This window comes from Pelophylax lessonae (genome assembly GCF_965119305.1).
Source record: "Pelophylax lessonae genome assembly, chromosome: 3".
Lineage (NCBI taxonomy): Eukaryota > Metazoa > Chordata > Amphibia > Anura > Ranidae > Pelophylax > Pelophylax lessonae.
In genome coordinates this window covers 439,305,216-439,324,242 of record NC_138770.1, presented here as the reverse complement: position 1 = coordinate 439,324,242, position 19,027 = coordinate 439,305,216, and the positions used below count along the sequence as shown (strand labels likewise).

Here is a 19,027-nt window from a genome sequence, read left to right as displayed (position 1 = left end):
ATAAAGAACCTTTTATGTTGTTCTTCCCAGATAGGATTATTCTCAGGTCAGACCCTCTATATCTTCCCAAAGTAGCATCTTCCTTTCACAGAAAGCGGGAAATAATTTTGCCATCCTTTTGTGATAATCCTAGAAATGAAAAAGAAATAAAATTTCATTGTTTAGATGTGAGGAGATGCCTCCCCACTAATTTACAGAGAGGACCAGGGAGTTTAGGAGATCTAATCGCCTTTTGATCCTCTACTCTGGACCAAGAAAAGGACTGCAAGCGTCAAAACCTTTAGTCTCTAGGTGGATCAGGCAAGCCATTACCATGTCTTTATGAGGTTTCAGGTGTTCCTGCACCAGCAAAGCTGAAAGCACACTCAACAAGAGCACATGCAACATCCTGTACCGAAAAAGCAGGAGCTTCCTGGGAACAGATTCGCAGTGCAGCCACCTGGTCCAGCCATGACACTTTTCTGAAGCACTACCAAGTGTAGGGGCTGTCTCAGCAAGACCTAGCCTTTGGCCGAAAAGTACTACCCTAAGGCGGGCCTGTGGTTACTTTATTATGCTCTCATGTGTTGCCGTCCTGGAAGGTGAGAGGAGAAAACCGTCCGTTAGACTTAGTGGTAACAGTGTTTCTACAAACCTTCCAGGACGGCATGCCTACTTCCCGCCCTGTTAAAAGGGTGAGGAAAGAATGTAAAACAATAGGTGGTAAGTACCTAAGTTATACATCCCTTGTGAATCGGTTGGAGAACTACTTTTTTACAACTGAGGGACAAGGAGAAGGGTGGGGCCTTTTAACAGCTGTGTACTGATTGTGTTTCATGTAGGGTGGAGCCTCTCATCTCTCATGTGTTGCTGTCCTGGAAGGTTCGTAGAAACACCGTTACCGGTAAGTCTAACGGATGGTTTTCGCTTTCGTTCATTGACGGACACAGCTCCTGATATTCATAAACATTGGGTTATACTGACCCCTACAGGAGTAGGGACACTAGGCAGAAAATAATTCTGGTTACACCCATGGGCAGTCCCAGGGGGTATACTCCCTCTCTTTGCTATAGCCACTCATTTTTTTCTGCCTAGTCAGGAGTAACAACCCATTTTCTTGCTGGGATCTTTAAAAATTTTAGATCGATAATTTTTTACTCCTGAATTTTTTCCTGTGAGATCTACAGTCAACCGCCGGACTGCGCGACTGGCTGAATAATCTAGATCCAGTGGTCACCCCAGTCTGGCCAGCAAACTCCGTGGTAGGTCGGCCGCGACATAGTCCCACTGGATAGGGGCTGGCCTGCGAGGTCGCATATGACCAGGTCTCGGCTCGAGTTACAGCTTTCCGGTCGACAGCCCCCCATTAGCGGCGGCCATGACAGTGGAGCTCTGTGAGCGGCGATTTCGGCAGTGGGAGCCCCTCCCCATCCCCTGGTTCTGTGGGTGGTGAGTCTGGTAAGGTCCTCTCCCTCTCTGCTGAGGATCGCTTGGTGTTTTGTGCCTGGTGACCGGTGGTGCTGCCAGCGCAGTGGGGGTTGTCCCTTTGCAGTGTTTTACACTTTTTGTGGGGTCCCCCTGGTGACTCATGGAGTCTTTGGAGCACATTTCCCTACCTGATCCCCTCTCTGAGGCTGCGGGGCCCTCCGGGTCCCAACCATCCATCCATGCACTGACGGCGGTCCTGGAGTCCCTTGTGTCCTGGGTGGAGGTGGCTTGTGGCCGACAAGCTAGCAAAAAACGCCCCCACCCCGCCTTTCCCTGCCTCTTCTGTCTCATCAAATCCTGAGTCGGCCGCCGCGGACAGTGGTCACCCTGCTGGGTCTGCAACCACGCTCCTGGAATCCACTGATAGTGAGGACGATTCCTCCACGTCTGCGATTACGCACGATAAAGGCGCTGGTGGGTTCACTGATTGTATCTGTGCATGAGACCTTGAAGGTAGAGGACGCAGCTTAAGCTGTGACAGAGGCGCAGGTACCCTTTGGCACCCACAAGCCATCCAGAGCGGCAAAGGTGTTTCCATGCCTATTTTGACAGAATTGTCGCTAAAGAGTGGAGACGACCAAAGCACCCCCATGGGATCCCTAAGCGCTTTACTAGGCGTTACCCCTATGAGGAGTCCCTTCTTAAGAAGTGGATTGTGCCACAGGTGGTGGACTCTCCGGTTTCCAGATTTAACAATGCAACCATGATTCCGGTTGAAGAGTCCCCGGCCTTAAAGGATCCAGCTTAACCAGGAGGCGGAGGCTATGGTCCGCACTGTACACTCTGCCTGGTTCGGCAGTGGAGCCGGTATTCACCATTCACCATTCATTGTCGCAAACTCTGACAGGGTGGGCTAAGCTCCTACAATGTGACCTGGAGGGAAAACCGCTCCCCCCTGCCTTTGCCGAGCTGGTGGAGCAGCTGGTCCAGGGGCTGCAGTTTATCTGTAATGCCTCTTCGGATGCGGCTTCCCTGATGGCTCGCCTCTTTGTTTTGGCAGTGGTTCTTTTGCCTCTCTTTTGGCTCAAGTGCTGGTCTGCGGATCAGTCTTCAAAGAAGGTCTTGACTGATCTTCCTTTTCAAAGACATCGCCTGTTTGAAGTAACCCTGGATGACATCATTAGAGGTCTCACAGGGTGGGAAGAGTTCCTTTCTTCCGCAGGCTACTAAGGGCAAGGAACCTCATCGTAGACGTAGGCCTTCCTTCTCAGCTCATAAGAAGTTTTTTCGTCCCTCAGGGTCAAATGACAAGGGCTTAAAGCCTTTCAGGGCCTCTTCTGGTGGATCCAAACGAACCTGGTCTGGCAAGCCAATATCGAGCTTCCCCAGATCTGTAGACAAGGCTCCTTCTGCATGAAGGTGCACCCTCACCAGTATCAGGGGTGGGGGGAATGTCTTTTCGGTTTCCAGACCTGTGGACTTACCGGGTGCAAGACAAGAGGGTCCACAAAGTCATTTGGTCCGGCTACAAGATGGTTTCGCTCTGGTCTCCGGCAAGGTTTTTTCTTTCCAACTTGCGCCTGTCCCCAGATTGCTTACATAGCCTGTTTGGGTGGTATAAGACCTGTTCCTCCAAGGGGGGATTGTCCCGGTTCCGGCCTCGGAACGTTTTCAGGGTTTTTACTCAAACCTGTTAACAGTTCCCAGGAAGGAAGGCAAAGTGCGTCCAATCCTGGACCTCAAGGCGCTACACTGCTTTGTGCGGGTACAGAAGTTCAGAATGGAGTCCATTTGAACATTGGTGGCGCATCCCTGTGTCAGGGGGATTTCCTCACCTCTATCGATATCAAGGATGTCTACCTTTTAAATTCCAATATGTGCCAGTCACCAGTATTTTCTCCGCTTTGCTGTGGGAGAGGAGCTTTATTAGTTTGTGGCGTTACCCTTTGGTCCCGCATCTGCTCCTCAGGTATTCACAAAGTGTTAGCCCCGGTGCTAGCTTTGCTACGCCAATGGGGGATAGCGGTACTGGGCTACTTGGATGATCTCCTTCTGTGGGCGGAGTCTCCCTCTGCTCTGGTGGAGAACCTGGAGATCACCATACGAACTCTGAGGGAGTTCGACTAGATTCTGAATTTTCAGAAGTCTTCTCTGGTTCCGTCCACAAAGCTGGACTATCTGGGCCTGACTCTGGACTTGGCTTTAGCCAGAGTGCTCCTTCCTCTGGACACACTCAAGAAATTGCAGGCTGCAATTCACCTCCTGCTGTCCAACAAATGGTCATCCCTCCGGACTTGCATGTGGATGCTGGGCCTGATGGTGTCTAACTTCGAGACGGTTCAGTTTGCACAGTTCCATACGAGGTCCCTGCAAAGGGAAATTGACCAAATGGGACAAGACTCCGCAGTCTCTGGACAGTTGGCTAAGTCGGGGCACGAAGGAATACCTAATATTGTGGCTTCATTTCCTGGAGCTTCGGCTGGGAAAATCCTGTCCTATATTGGACAGTGGTCACCACGGATGCCAGCCTGTCTGGCTAGGGAGGCGTCCTCGGCAAGCATTCTGTTCAGGGGACCTGGACACTGGAAGTGCCCAGACTCCCGATCAATGTCTTGGAACTCCGAGTGATCCGGTTGTCTAGTGCACATTCAATCTTCAATCGGACAATGCCACAGCCGTGGCTTATGTCAATCACCAAGGGGGCACAAGAAGTGTGCTATCGGCTCTGCAGGTAGCCTGCATTCTAAGGTGGGCAGAACAGTTAGCTCCATCCCTCTCAGCCATACACATTCCCGGGGTGAAAAATTGGCAGGCGGATTTCCTCAGTCGGCAGGTGTTGACCACGGGGAGTGGTCCCTTCATCCGGAGGTGTTTCATAAGCTGTGTCTCCAGTGGGGCACCCCCCGAGGTGGGTCTGTTGACATCTCGGCTCAACAGAAAGGTGCAGAGGTTTGTGGCTCGATCAAGGGATCCTCTGGCAGACGCCACAGACGCGCTGGTGGCCCTGTGGGGTCAGTATCGTCTGATTTATGGCTTCTGCTCAGACTTCTACGCAGGATCGAGGCAGAAGGGATTCCGATCATCTTAGTGGCTCTGGACTGGCCTTACCAGGCTTGGTACGCCGATCTCGTGCGGCTGGTCGCCGTCGTTCCTTGGCAGCTTCCTCTAAGGGAGTATCTGCTGTCCCAAGCACCAATCTTCCATCCTGCTTTACAGTCGCTGGCTTGGACGGCTTGGTTGTTAAACTGAAGGATAGGGGTTTATCTGAGTTAGTGATTCCTACACTGTTAAATGCTAGGAAATCTACCTCTAGGAAGATCTACCTTCGTACATGGAAGACTTACATTGCATGGTGTGGCTCTCTTGGGGTTCTTCGCTTCTTCTCTTGGCTCGGATCTAGACCTTCCTTCAACGGAGGGTTGAACAGAAATTGGGCTTGAGTATCATTAAGGGCCAGGCGTTGGCTTTGCCGGTCTTCTTTCAACGACCTTTGGCCACACACATCCTGGTGCGTACCTTTCTTAAGGGTGTCCAACATTGGTTACTCCTGTGCGGGCTCTGTTGCTGCCTTGGGATCTTAATTTGATGCTTTCAGCTTTAAAGAAGTATTCATTTTAGTTCGTATTAGTACAGAAATATTCAGGGTGTCGGAACTGGCGGCGTTATCCTATTGTTCACCTTACCTGGTGATTCACATGGATAAGGTGGTTCTTCGCCCCTGTCCGTCCAAAGGTTGTCTCTGATTTTCATTTGAATAAAGACATTGTGTTGCCTTCCCTGTGTCCCAGGCCTAAACATGCCTTGCATGCCTTGAATGTGGTCCGGGCAATTGGGGTGTACCTGGCAGCTACGGAGTCAAAGTCAGACTCTTTGTGCTCACGTATGGACCTCGAAAAGAGTTGTCCTCTTCTTCTGCGACCATTTCCAGATGGATCAGACAGACGGTGGTTCAGGTCTATTCCATCAGGGGTCAGGTGCCTCCTTTCCCTGTCAGGGCGCACTCTACTAGGGCATTTAGTGCCTCCTGGGCTTTCCGTCATCATGCGTCAGTGACGCAGGTTTGCAAGGTGGCCACCTGGTCGTCGGTGCACACTTTTACAAAGTTTTACAAAGTGGATGTGTTGGCATCTGCAGATTCTTCTGCTGTTTAGGAGGACCTGATTCTCTGAGGGTGTGTTTTTTTTTTTTTTTTCAGGTGGGCTCCTGTTGCCTGGTTGGCTAATGTTTAGCTTTGGGAATTTTTTTGTTGTTCCAACTTTTCATGTTTAACACTGCTTTGGGATGTCCCAATGGTTATGGATATCAGGAGCTGTGTCAGTCAGTGAGTGAAAGAGAAAATGGGATTGTTGACTTTCCCGTAAAATCCATTTCTCTGATGTTTATTGATGGACACAACACCCACCCCTCTGTAGAGTTATAATTCTCCTGACACTGCTTGTAACAAAACTGAGTGGCTATAGAAGAGAGAGGGAGTATACCCCCTGGGACTGCCCATGGATGTAGCCAGAATTCTTTTCTGCCTAGTGTCCTACTCCCGTAGGGGGCAGTATAACCCAATGGTTATGAATATCAGGAGCTGTGTCCGTCAATAAACATCAGAGAAATTGAATTTATGGTAAGTCAAAAATCCCATTTTTTGGTGTTTCCCTAATATGTGCTCTAAACTGGTCAAGCACTAATAAGGCAGGTTTTTTCAGAAGCCCTCCAAGACTTTTGGACTAAACTTTTTAAACCCATACTCTTATTCCATTATTGTCCATCCATCCTTCCTCATGAACATGCACAACAGCTTGTGGAATCACTTCTTTTGAAAATGTTTTCCTTTTAAAAATAACATGGGCGGCAATTTAGTGACCTCTGCACAGCAGGACAACATAACCAACCATGTAATGGGATTTCTCATGTCCTGAGGTTTTCACGGTTATGGTTTTGGCACCTTTCAGATGAACAGTCCTATTAGATGGCACATCAAAGGTTAGTGGGATTTCATCCATATTCCCAATCTGGCCAATTTGAAAACCATTTTTTCTTCCTAGCATCAATTACAAATTTATGAAAAGACAGGATCTTGGATTCATATTCTTTTGGCATTTTTTGCGCAATTCTAATTTTGGTGCGCATGCCAAGGTCACCGCCTCATAAATCTGTAGCACCACGATGGTGATCCAGTAAAATCCTGAATGCCTTTCTCTACAGCAGTGCATTTGGCTTCATATATTATTATTTTTGTAGAGACTGAGAAGCCATTATTCCAGTGACGTGTGATCCATTCTTTCATGTCCACGTTTAACTGTGGCCACTTTGCAGCATGCCCACGAAAAGTGTGCTTACTTTTTGCAGCCAATCCCGTTTCCTCTACTCTCATCATTTTTTCAGTTGTAGGTGGCCCAACATGTCTCTCCGCTGCTCTGTTTTCATGTTCCTTAGCATATTTTTCTACCTCCAGTTTAGAATGAATTTTATATGCTAGTCTTTTCTGCTTTAATATCCTTATATGTAGAATGAGGAGGAGGTATTTTTCTGCAAGAAAATACAGTAATGAAGGAACTGTCAGTAATGTGTCCTTACAGTAAAAGTGTCTAGAAAGCGCTAGTACCAAAACAAGTCAAGCTGCCAGCACAACATAATTGATAAATTATAAAATAACAAGTGGAAGAAAAAAGTGCAGCGCTAATGAGTGTACATAATATACAAGAGTACAATTGAACATATATATATATATATATATATATATATATATATAAAATATAGGATATTGTGAAATAAAGTCCAATACTGAAATAGGGCTTAAATAAAAGTCCCAAAGAAGTGATCCATCTTGTTGGTATACATATATAAATCCAAACGTGATGAAAAGAATCCCAACACCAAGTGAACAGTAAAAGTGGGCTCTCACCAGATCAAATGGGTCTGAATTGCCATATAGCAAACAGACCTGTTCAGGCTTTACAAGGTGATCCTGATTCCTCCTACGATCATTACCATGGAAGTTGTTTTCAGCTCATAAGGTGGTAGGCAGAGGGATTGAAATCTCTCAAGGCCAGATGACATGAAAACCAGAAAAAGGAGTGCACATAGCGTAATATTGCTAAAAACTTCTAATGAAATAAAAGGAATCGCACTTAGCAAGAATCGCATGGTAACAGGCAATGTATTAAAATGAAGTTCTACTGCCAGCTCCTGACGCATATCGCCCGCACAGACATCATCAGAGGATATTGCTCCTAATGTGTCCTTTATTGTCAAGAGAGCACTGTAGCTGAGAACATTAGGTAAGTAATTTTAAGGGTGGAGAGGTGGGTTACTGTTTAGGGTGGAAAAGTCTGCTGGGTGTTGTAGCCCTCCAGGGAGTGATTGGCAGTTTGTATACAGTATGTACAGCTCACGTACACAACAGCACTCCGATACACGACCCATACAGAAACCTGGCAAATAAAAGGTAATGATGAGTTTACTTTGCAGGGGTTCGGATTTCTCGTGTGATGCAGTGAAGTCAGTCCAGCCCAGGCAGCTCACGTACACAGCACAGCAGCGCGGCCGCCAGCACTCACTCCTCCCTCAGTGTGACGTGCGCCGTGCAGCCGGCCCGTGCTAGTTTACTGAAAGGCTGGCCTGGTGCTGATATGCCGCTGACTCAGACTCCTCCTCCTCTTCTTTCACAGAGGAGCCGTCCCAGTATTCTAACACGGCGATGGATGCAGCGACGGGGGTGGGGGGGAGGCCTGGTCAATATTTGCTCCATAAGATGCACAGACATTTTCCCTGCGTCTTATGGAGCGAAAAATACGGCATCTATCAGGAATTAATGTTCTGACTAAAGTTCCACTGTAAACAGTATATGTTGGATGGATGGCAGTCTGTCTATTGTCTAGTAATTGGAGGAATTGGGGATAGCCTTGGCTAATGAAATATAAAATGTAATTTAAGTGGAAGATAAAGAATCGAATGATAGGCCAATATTTAACAAACCATTATAGTTTGTGTTTTATGATACATATACAAAATGCTTTATTTCTGAGAATAGCTTGACAACCATATTTCCGATTTTGTATTGAAAAAAAGTAACAGCAGTAACTATGAAAGCTATAATTAGACATGTCTCTATATTGACCAAAGATTTGCTTACGGAAGTGTAGTAGATGTAAACGTAACCACTTGAGCCCCAGGGCAATACTGATATGCACTATATTACCAAAAGTATTGGGATGCCTACACGCACATGAACTTTAATGGCGTCCCAGTCTTAGGGTTCAATATTGAGTTGGCCCACTCTTTGCAGCTTTAACTCTTTTAGGAATCCTACAAGGTTTAGGATTGTGTCTATGGGAATGTTTAACCATTCTTCCAGAAACGCATTTGTGAGGTCAGTTCTGCGCTCTAATTCCTCCCAAAGGTGTTCTATTGATTTTTGTTGAGGTCAGGACTCAGTGCAGGCCAGCAAACTCCCCACCATCTTCACCCCAAACTTGCTTGTCCATGTCTTTATGAACCTTGCTTTGTGCATTGGTCCAAATCATTTAGTGGAGGGGGGATTTTGGGGACAAAATACTTGTCGCTTATGGGTTGTTAGACCAAGACTTGACACATTTCTTTGAATCTAAGACCCAGCTAAAAAAAGTTAGGAGCCAGTTTTTTTTAAACTAACAAATCTTATGGGTGGAACACGTAACATGTTCCCGAAGGTGGACTTACCCTTTAACCCTTTCATAGTCAGAGCCTTTGTTTTGCACAAAAAAAATAATGTGATGCCTGAAGATTACATAAAACCCCCAAACATTATATATTTTCTGAAAACCGACTCCCTAGAGAATAACATAGTGGTAGTTCCACTTTTTTATGCCACACGATATTACTACAAAGGTCTAGGAAACACAACGTTTTTAGTAAAAAAATCCATCAAAAGTTAATTTTAGGAGGCACAAAAACGCAATAAATTACCCAATTTTTTGGTAAAATATAAAAGCTGAGGTTGCGTAAATGGATATCCAACATGTCAGTACCCTATATTTTCCATAGGCGATGCTTTACAAGCTCCCAATAGGTCATCAGTTTAGCATTCTGAAGGAGGTCTGGTGCTAGAATTATTGCTCTCATTCCAGCGTGCACAGCGATATGTAACATGGTTATCACATTCAACGTATATGTGGGGGGGTTATGTGCTTAGATGAAACTCTCATTTTCTATAAATAAAAAAACACATTTTTTTTTTTCTTTTTATGTAACTTTTTTTTTTTTTTTTTAATCACAAAAACAATTCCCGTATGTGATGATTTTTTGTTGACAGGTTCTCCTTAATCCTGCATGTCTCCCCTGTGCTCCAGTGTATGTAATGCAATGCACATCACACTGCATTACATGCTTTCCTGGCCTTGATTGCCAGGGAAACTGAACGGGGACCCAGGAAGCAATGTCACACATCACTTCTGGGTCAACAACTAGAAGGGAAAGAGAGCGGACCTGTGTCTACTCTTCTCCTTCCCCTCTACCCGGTGGCATCTGCTATGCCGGTCTTGGTCTGCGGATGGGCAATCGGAGCCCAGGATACATAGGGGCGTTTGCGGGTGTGGGGAAAATTTGGGCAGCAGCACAGGTGCCAGGACGAAACTTCATGTCGCCATGGTGACCTGGCACCTGGGGCTTGTTGAGTCCTGTCTTAGACCATAGGGTGATCAGGGACATTCTGGTCCTCAATCATCTCTATGGTCAACTGGCAGAACTGCTGTTTTTAGTCTGAGGCTCCCCGGTGGGATGGAAAAGCCTGGGAAGGTGGCAGGAAGGGACCACCTTCTGCTGCATGTAAAAGCAGTCTAGCAGCTAATTTAGCCACTAGGATTTTACATTAGAGCCCGTTCCCAACTGGAAATTACTGAGATGATGCCTGTAGCTGCAGGCATCATCCCGGTATAACAACTTCAGCCCTAGCCACATACAGGTATGTGGCTGAGGCTGAAGTGGTTAAACAAAGTGTTAATTCCTAGGTATAAAATTTAAAAACTGATCTGTTATGCTTGTTATAAAAAAGATGTCCCTATGCAGCTTACTTTGCCTTCAGTACTATACCTTTCCTTGCAAGAGATGCAGATTGCCCTTGCTGACATTTGAAGGAGAACAGTGTAGAGAGAAGAGATTCAGGAAGAGCTGAACTACAGTAGAGCTTTTGAGGTTGTTTTGTGATTCAGACAAAGAAGTACTATGTGAGGACAAGTAATGTCTTTAACCTCCCTAGCGGTATGATTATGTCAGGAATTCTGTACCAAAAGCGGTACAATTTTTTTACATGGAAATTTGGCGTTATGTATTATAGGCCTACAATTCTTAGTAATTACTGACGTAAACCTGACCAAAACAAGACAAATGCATGAATTATAATCTAATCAATAATATAATTTTATTATATATATATATATATATATATATATATATATATAATAAAATTATATTATTGATTAGATTATAATTCATGCGTTATATTATATATGTGTGTGTGTGTATATATATATATATATATATATATATATATATATATATATATATATATATATATATATATATATATATATATATATATATATATATATATATATATATATATATATACATACATACATACATACATACATACATACATACATACATACATACATACATACATATAATATGTGTGTGTGTGTTTGTGTTTTGTGCAACGTTCAATGTTTGAATTTCCCTCCCTAGTTCCGCTCCCATGCAGCATTGCTGCTGCAGGGAACGGAACTAGGAAGTCATCACACCGACGGAGGACGGACGAGCGGCGGGGATCCCAGACGGCTGGCGATCACAGCAATGGGAGATCATCGCTGGATTGCCAGGAGAATGTAAGAGACCGCTGCGCGCTCTGCCCATCCACCCCGAGCGTGACTCGGGGATACCGATAACAGCATGGAAAATCCACCCCGAGTCACGCTCGTGGATACCGCTAGCCAGGTTAAAATTCCTTCTGACCGTGCATTTTACCACTTTAAGACCGGAAGATTTTGCTGCTTAATGACTAGGCCCTATTTTGCGATTCCGCACTGTGTTATTTTAACAGACAATTGCGCAGTCGTGCGACGCTGTACCCAAATAAAATTGACATCCTTTTTTTCCCCACAAATAGAGCTTTCTTTTGGCGGTATTTGATCACCTATGCGATTTTTTTATTTATTTATTTATTTTTTTGTGCTATAAACAAAAAAGAGCGACTATTTTGAAAAAAAAAAAAAAAACATTTTTCACTTTCTTTTATGACATTCAAAAAAAATGTAAAAATCTAAATTTTTTAACATTTTAGGCCAATTTGTGTAATGCTACATATTTTTTTGTAAAAAAATCGCAATGAGCGTATTTTGATTGGTTTGCGCAAAAGTGATTGCATCTACTAACTACGGGAAAGATTTGTCCTTTTTTTTTTTTTTTTTTTTTTACTAGTAATGGTGGCGATCTACAATTTTTTGCAGGACTGCGACATTGTGGCAGACAGATCGGACCCCTAACTGATATTTTTGACACTTTTGGGGGTACCTGTGACATTACTACAGTAGTCAGTGCTAAAAATATGCACTGTTACTGTAATTATGCCATTGGCAGGGAAGGGGTTTACACTATTGGTGAGCAAGGGGTTAAATGTAAGCCTAGGGGAACGATTCTAACTGTGGGGGGGTTGGGCTTGTGAGATGACCATAGAGAAATGCGATCCTATATAGCAGGATCACATGGTCTCTGTGATCATCCGAGGGAGGAGGACAGACGGCTGTGTTTACATCAGCCGTCCGTCCTTCTCTGTCAGTGGGGAGAGATCGCCGGTGTCAGGCAGCAATTGGAGCCGCCTGACTTCCGCACTGGCTTCCCCGCTGACGAGCGGAGGTGAGAGCACGCCCCCTAGCTCCCCCCAGGCGAGCGCCGTACATGTACGGGGTTTTGCCTGGGAGAGCCAGGCAATTCTTTATGATTTTTTTATGGTTTATTTATGTATTCAATAAATGATATATTTATTCAAAGAGACATTCCACAGTCTTCCATAGAGTACGGTCATTTACAGACACCAGTGAGCGCCACCCTCTTTTTTCTTGTACTGCCTGGGAGAGCCAGCCTGCCGCAGTACATCTGCGGCGGCTGGTCATCAAGTGGTTAACAGTTTAATAATAAAATATATGACTGAGAAATTGCTATGACAGGCATCTGTGTTTTCAAAATAGTGTTTGTGTATGTGGGGTCCAGGTAGCATCCTCTTTAGAAAAGTCGCAGAGTTAGGGCTCTTTCACACGGTCCGTGCTGCTCAGCGGGGATCGATCCGCCAATCCCCGCTGAGCCGGCGGATGACAGCTCCGTCTCCGCTTGCAGTGCGGAGAGGGAGGTGTCACAGCCCCCGCTGCTCTCTATGGGGGATCGGATGAGAGCGGACCGCCTGTCTGCTCTCATCCGATCCCCAGGACGCATGGAAAATAGGGTTTCCATCCGTCCGGATTTCACGGACAGGATCGGATGCGGATGGCAGCGGGTGTCAGCGAACATGTCACCGCTGACATCCGCTGCTCCATAGGGCTGAATGGGCATCCGATCAGATCCGCCTAAAAAACTGACAGGCGGATCTGATCGGAACACCCGTGTGGAAGAGCCCTTAGGCTCCTTGCACACAAGCGGACTTCAAAATTGCGCAACTTTGAAGTCCAACTTTGATACGACCTTGAAGGGACTTTTTTATGACATTTACACTCTGGCATTAAAGTTGTGTCAAAGTAAGATCAAAGTAGTGCAGGAACCTCTTCTGAAGTTGCAGCGACTTCAGTAGTATCATATGGAACGGCTCTCGTAGAGATACATGGCATTTCACATGTCCTATGACTTGGGGTCTCACAAGTCGGATCCTAAGTCTTACAAGTGTGAAATGAACCTGACACTTAACCACTAAGTGCCGGTTCACACTTATGCGCTTGTACTGCGAATGCTATGCGTTCTAAATAGTCTCCAATCGCATGCATTTACAAAATTCATTGAATTCGTGACACTCGTTCACATCTATGCGTTGCGATCCAGATGCGAATGTGATGCGATGATAAAAAGGGTCTTGTGCGAGTTTACAGAGTTGCGTTGCGAATTTAGTCTCCATAGACATCAATGTAAATCGGTCTGGACTCGCATTATCAGTTCAGATATGTGCGAATTCTTATGTGCGAATTTTTATTTTTTGTTTGATTTTCCCCTCAGCTCCACCCCTCCTGAGCTTAATTAACATAATCAACGCAATAAAATTTTCATTACAATCGCGCTGGTACTATTGAAAAACACAAGGGAAACTCGCACTGCAAATTCGCATTGCAAGCGCATAAGTGTGAACCGGCACTTAACGTCTAGCCACGTAGACCTACGTTGGCTGACTTTGCGTGGTTGTACCGGGGTGATGCCTCTAAGCTAGAGGCATCACCCTGGTACCGTTTTTTTAGAGCCGGCGGTCGGCTTTCCGGCGGTAATGACCGATGCGGCTTGGGAGCCGCTCGATCGTTACCCCGGCGAGCGGGAGGGGACGTCCCCCCCCCTCCCACGGCTTTGCCCGGGTCTCCCGTCCCACCGGGAGACCCGAGCACCCAGCTGGCACATCCGCTGGCTGGATGGAGTCCCGATCAAAGCCTGAAACTGCTTCGATTGGGTCTCCGATGACGTAACCCGGAGGCGGCGTCCATGACGTCACGTCCGGGTTTCTCTGCTGCTAAAGGCGGCAGATTCAAAAAGTGAATGTATTCAAAACTGCAGTTTTTGGCGTTTTTGAATACATGGAAGTGTAGTGGAGGGGTCTAGGGTCTTTTAGACCCTCGATCCCTCCCTAAAGAGTACCTGTCACTGCATATTGCTGTCACAAGGGATGTTTACATTGCTTGTGACAGCAATAAAAGTGATCAGATTTTTATTTTTTTTTTAAAAAACCTGTATTAAAATTTAAAAAAATAAATAAATAGGGGAAAAAAAAAAAGTTTAGCCGTCGCCGTTAGCTCGCGCACGGAAGAAAATGTATATGGAAGTCGCACCGCAAATGAAATCGCTGTTTAAACCACACATGTGAGGTATCGCCACGATCGCCAGAGCATGAGCAGTAATTAAAAAAAAAAAAAAAAAAGAGCTACACTCTAACTCTAAACTGGTAACCGTTAAAAAAATTTAAAGCGTCGCCTATCGAGATTTTTATTGACAGTAGTTTGTCGCCATTCCGCGGGTGTGCACAATTTTAAACCGTAACATGTTGGGTATCTATTTACTTACATCACCTTTCACAATATACAAAAAAATGGGCTAACTTTACTGTTTAGTTTTGCAGTGAAATTTGATTTTTCGTAATTTTTCCAAAAAAATGGCGTTTGAAAGACCGCTGCGCAAATACCGCGTGACAAAAAATATTGCAATGACCACCATTTTATTCTCCAGAGTCTTTGCTAAAAAATATATATAATGTTTTGGGGTTTTAAGTAGTTTTCTAGCAAAAAATACTGATTTAATCTTGTAAACAAAAAGTGTCAAAAATAGGCTCAGTGGTAAAGTGGATAAAGCAAAGTAAGTGGTTCTTACAGCGTAGGCATATTCAAATTATGTGAGCATGTAGAAATAGTCACTTAAGGTTATGCTGGATTATATTTTATACAGTATATATTTGAGTAAATGAGAAGAAACATTGTATACTGGAAATGTTTTGTTTGAAAGTAGCATTAAACCCTCAGCTGCATTTTTTAGCCTAGTAAATTGAGCACAATCAAACATACATTTCCCAGTAAACTATTAGTTAAAATTCTTACCCCACAGCACTTGTAGTCTACAACTTTCAATGCTGCTGGCTCTTGCTGTCTCAGTGCTTCTTCCCTGAACTTTTGATCTTCACAAAGAAGAGTTAACAGTGGACAGTGCAGTTGAGTTAGTCTGTTAACTTGAAGAGGGTAGGAGCAGGGGACTGCCTAATAAGGCTACTGGGCTGTGTGTTTCTATTGATGCACACAGCGTAAGGAGACCTAGTTCTAATCCCTGCATGCAAGGGTTGCTCCATAGAACACAAAACCTGGGGCAGAGGCAATGGGGTCCAGCTTAACCCTCCTCTTGTGTTAGGGTCAAAACTGACCCGTTTTCAGGTTTTGAATGTCTATAAGTATCACATAAATTTGTTTATTGCATCAAGATTTTTTTACTTTGTCAGGAATTTTTTACTTTGTCAGGAATTTTTTACTTTGTCAGGAACCTCTATTTAAACAATGTAATAGAAAAATAATCCTTTTCACTAAATTATAAAATACTGTGGTGAAAATTAAGACGTTCATGGTGTTAGGGTCAATTCTGACCCAGTTATAATATAGGATTTTAGGACACTAATAAGTGCCAAAACTGAAATCATAAACACTCTCTCTGCTTAGTAAAAGTGACAGCCAATCCCCTCTCAACCCTGTGAGCTGTAGTTAGGGAGGGGCCTATCTCTTTTCCTGCTTGTCTGCTTCTCTAAATAAAGTGAAGAAACATAGGACAAATTCATTTCAGAGTTGCTGACTTTATTTTACCATTTTTTCAATTTGACAATGAGAGGTATGCTATCAAAAGAAAGGTCTGGGGGTCACACCAAAAATATTAAAACCAATCTTTTCAAGGATAAAGAAGCCTAACAAGGTAACCAAGAGGTAAGAAACAAATTTGATGATAAATAATTATTCAGAGGGTATTTTATGGCTGATTTTAAAACACGGGTCAAAACTGACCCTAACATCATGGATAGTAACGGAATTCTAACATAAGAGGAGGGTTAAGCAGGAACATGAGCAAGGATCTAACAATGACAAAGCTGCATACTCGGTAAGCTCTCCTCATAATGCATTTTTCTTTTATTTATTTTTTTTGCAGAGTGCAGAGGATTGTGACAGTTTAGCATGTACATGTACATTTTCTATTTCGGATCAGGAGACTTGTTTTTCTGCACAAGGTACATCAACACATTTTCTTGGGATGAAAATGGAGAAATCTAAGGAGATGTGTTTTTCTGAAGAAAAAGGTAAGTTATGTTTGTTATACTGATGAGATCCCTTTGGTCATGTAATTTTTTTTTCTTTACTATATCATTCTGAAATGCATTATTAATTGGCCTTTATTCACTCAGGGCCCATTCACACAGCTTGTATTGCAGAAACACATGTTGTTGAGCTATTCCTTGTGAAAGCAAGTATATGCCATCTCTGGCTGATCTCCATGAAAGCTGTTAATCACTGTAGTAGGCACTACGAATCTCTTTCTCTATCGCTCATTGACAGACGTAGTCTTCTTGATTCTCAAGAGCTGGGTTATGTTGTCTCCGCAGGAGTAGGACTAGGCAGAATGACAAAACGTTCTGGCTCCACCCTAGGGGGCAGTCCCTGAGGGTATATCCTCCCTCTCTCTGCTACAGGGAATCAGTTTTTTTCTGTCTAGTCAGGAGTAAGGACCTAAGTTCCTTGCTGGGATCTTTTGGTCCTGGCAAGACTTTTTTTCTTTAAGAAAAAGACATTTTTTAGGTAGTTTTCTCCAGTGTTTTTTTCCTGTGAGATCTTCAAGCAAAGATGCCGGACTGGGCGACACTTGTGGTCACCCCAGCCGGCCTACGAGCGCGTGCAGACCAGGCATTGCGCTTGGTCGGCCGCGACATATTCAAGTAAGTATGCGGGGCCGGGCGACGGGCTGGATGTGAGATCCAGTGGTCACCCCGGTCTCTGCCTAAAAGCGCGTGCAGACCAGTGCGCTGAGTCGGCCGCGACGGAGTCCCAGTAAAGGGACTGACTTTGCGAGTTAAAAGCTCGCTTGGACGCCAGGACCAGAGAGTCGAGGCGTCCACAAACCCCCACCTCGGTGGAGAGGGTATTATGAAGAGAGGGTGCCTGTCGGTTCGGTATGGTGAGTAAACGTTCCCTTTTTTTCCTCATTTATGAGGCAGTATATATTATGGGCCCCTCCATATATGGTCAGTATATATCTGACACTTACAAGTCCCCCTTGTAATACAGCATGTGTTGTGGGAAGTGGACTTGGTTCAAGAGCTAACACTCTACCCAGCAGACTGTAACATTACAGCAAACATAGGAGGTATAATCCTACCTTATGTGCAGTGTATCTCTGTAGATCCATATGTCACCTCTCAGCAGAGTGCAGGTGGATGTGCTGGGAAGACGATATCGGCGGTCCGCCGCCATTTTGCCGTAGACCGAATGCATGTATGTCCTCAGGTCACGCCGGCCGCCATGTTTTTGGAGTCTTATGTCTCTTCTATGGGGGCGGCCATGTTTTGTGAGCCCAGCTTCCTCGTGGAGGGCTGGGAACGCCGGAAGGCGTACACAGGGGGCGGAGCCACGCCTTCTGCCCGGGAAAAAGCAAACAGCTCCTTCCAGTCTGTGTAAGACAGACGCTGGCTGCAGTTTGTTGGAAACTACACTGCATCGGTTGGTGAGCCTTGGGGGTCCCTCTCTCTCTCTCTCTGGGATCGAGAAGCAGGTACTCTGAGGGGCGCTATTGCGCTAGGGGGAGACACACAAAAAAAAAAAAAAAAAAAAAAAAAAAAAGAAAAAGTTTTTTTGTTTATTGCTGGCAAAAGTGTCCTGTATTAACATGGACCCTGCCACTCATGTATCTCCTCCGGATCCCCTCGAGGGGTCTGCGGGATCCTCCAGCACCCCATTGACAATCGAATCTTTGTCAGCCATTATGGAAACTTTTGTGTCCCGGGTGGAAGTGGCTTGTCAGGGACAGGGCGCAAGAAAGCGACCCCCGCCTAACCCCTTATTATCTGAAACCTCGGATTCAGACTCTGAGCCTATTTCTGCAGTTGCAGGTACTTCATCTGGTATTGGTGTCTCGGGTCCTGTCTCTTCAGACAGTGAGGAGGATGTTTCGGCATCAGCCATAGCCCGAGAGGAAGCGTTGGTAAACGCACTCATTGTATCTGTTCAAGAGACTTTAAGGTTACAGGGTATTCCATCAGAAATAGCTGAAACTGAGATCCCTGAGATCCTAAAAAACGCATCAAGGTGGCAAAGGTTTTTCCATTGCCCAAATGTTTTGGCAATCCAATCGATGAAGAATGGCGTCTGCCAAAACGCGCTTTTAATATTTCCAAACGCATTGACAGGCGTTATCCGTTTGAGGAAACCCTTATTAAGAAATGGACAGAACCACCTGTGGTGGATTCGCCAATTGCTAGATTGAATAAAGCCACGGTTATTCCTTTAGAAGACGCTCCGTCTTTTAAAGATCCAGTGGATCGCAAGATAGAAGCTATGTCTCGCACCATGTTTTCCTTGATTGGATCAGCTTTCAGGCCAATAATTGCTATTGGTCTGGTTTCGCAGGCTGTAACTGAATGGACTAAGTGGTTACGCCGGGACTTAGAAGAAGTCCCTCAGGCGGTATCAGATTTGTTGGAACAAATGATACAGGGGTTACAGTTTGTATGTGATGCGGCGTTAGACGCCACTCCATTAATGGCGCGAGCATCAGTCTCAGCAGTGGTTCTCAGGCGCACACTGTGGCTAAAAGGTTGGATAGCCGACCAAGGTTCCAAGAAAGCATTGGCTAATATCCCCTTTTCAGGAGAACGTCTATTTGGAGCCAACTTAGATGA

The 19,027-nt window shown here is 45.0% G+C and overlaps 1 protein-coding gene across 1 annotated transcript in view; it reads left to right on the top strand.

Moving 5' to 3' along the window:
• IFNGR1 (interferon gamma receptor 1) overlaps positions 1 to 19,027 on the top strand; it is a 146,133-nt gene that overhangs the window by 80,888 nt on the left and 46,218 nt on the right. The window contains exon 5 of the mRNA XM_082252248.1: positions 16,288 to 16,435. Within this exon, the coding sequence (XP_082108374.1) occupies positions 16,288 to 16,435 (148 nt within the window). The remainder of the gene's footprint in view (positions 1 to 16,287; positions 16,436 to 19,027) is intronic.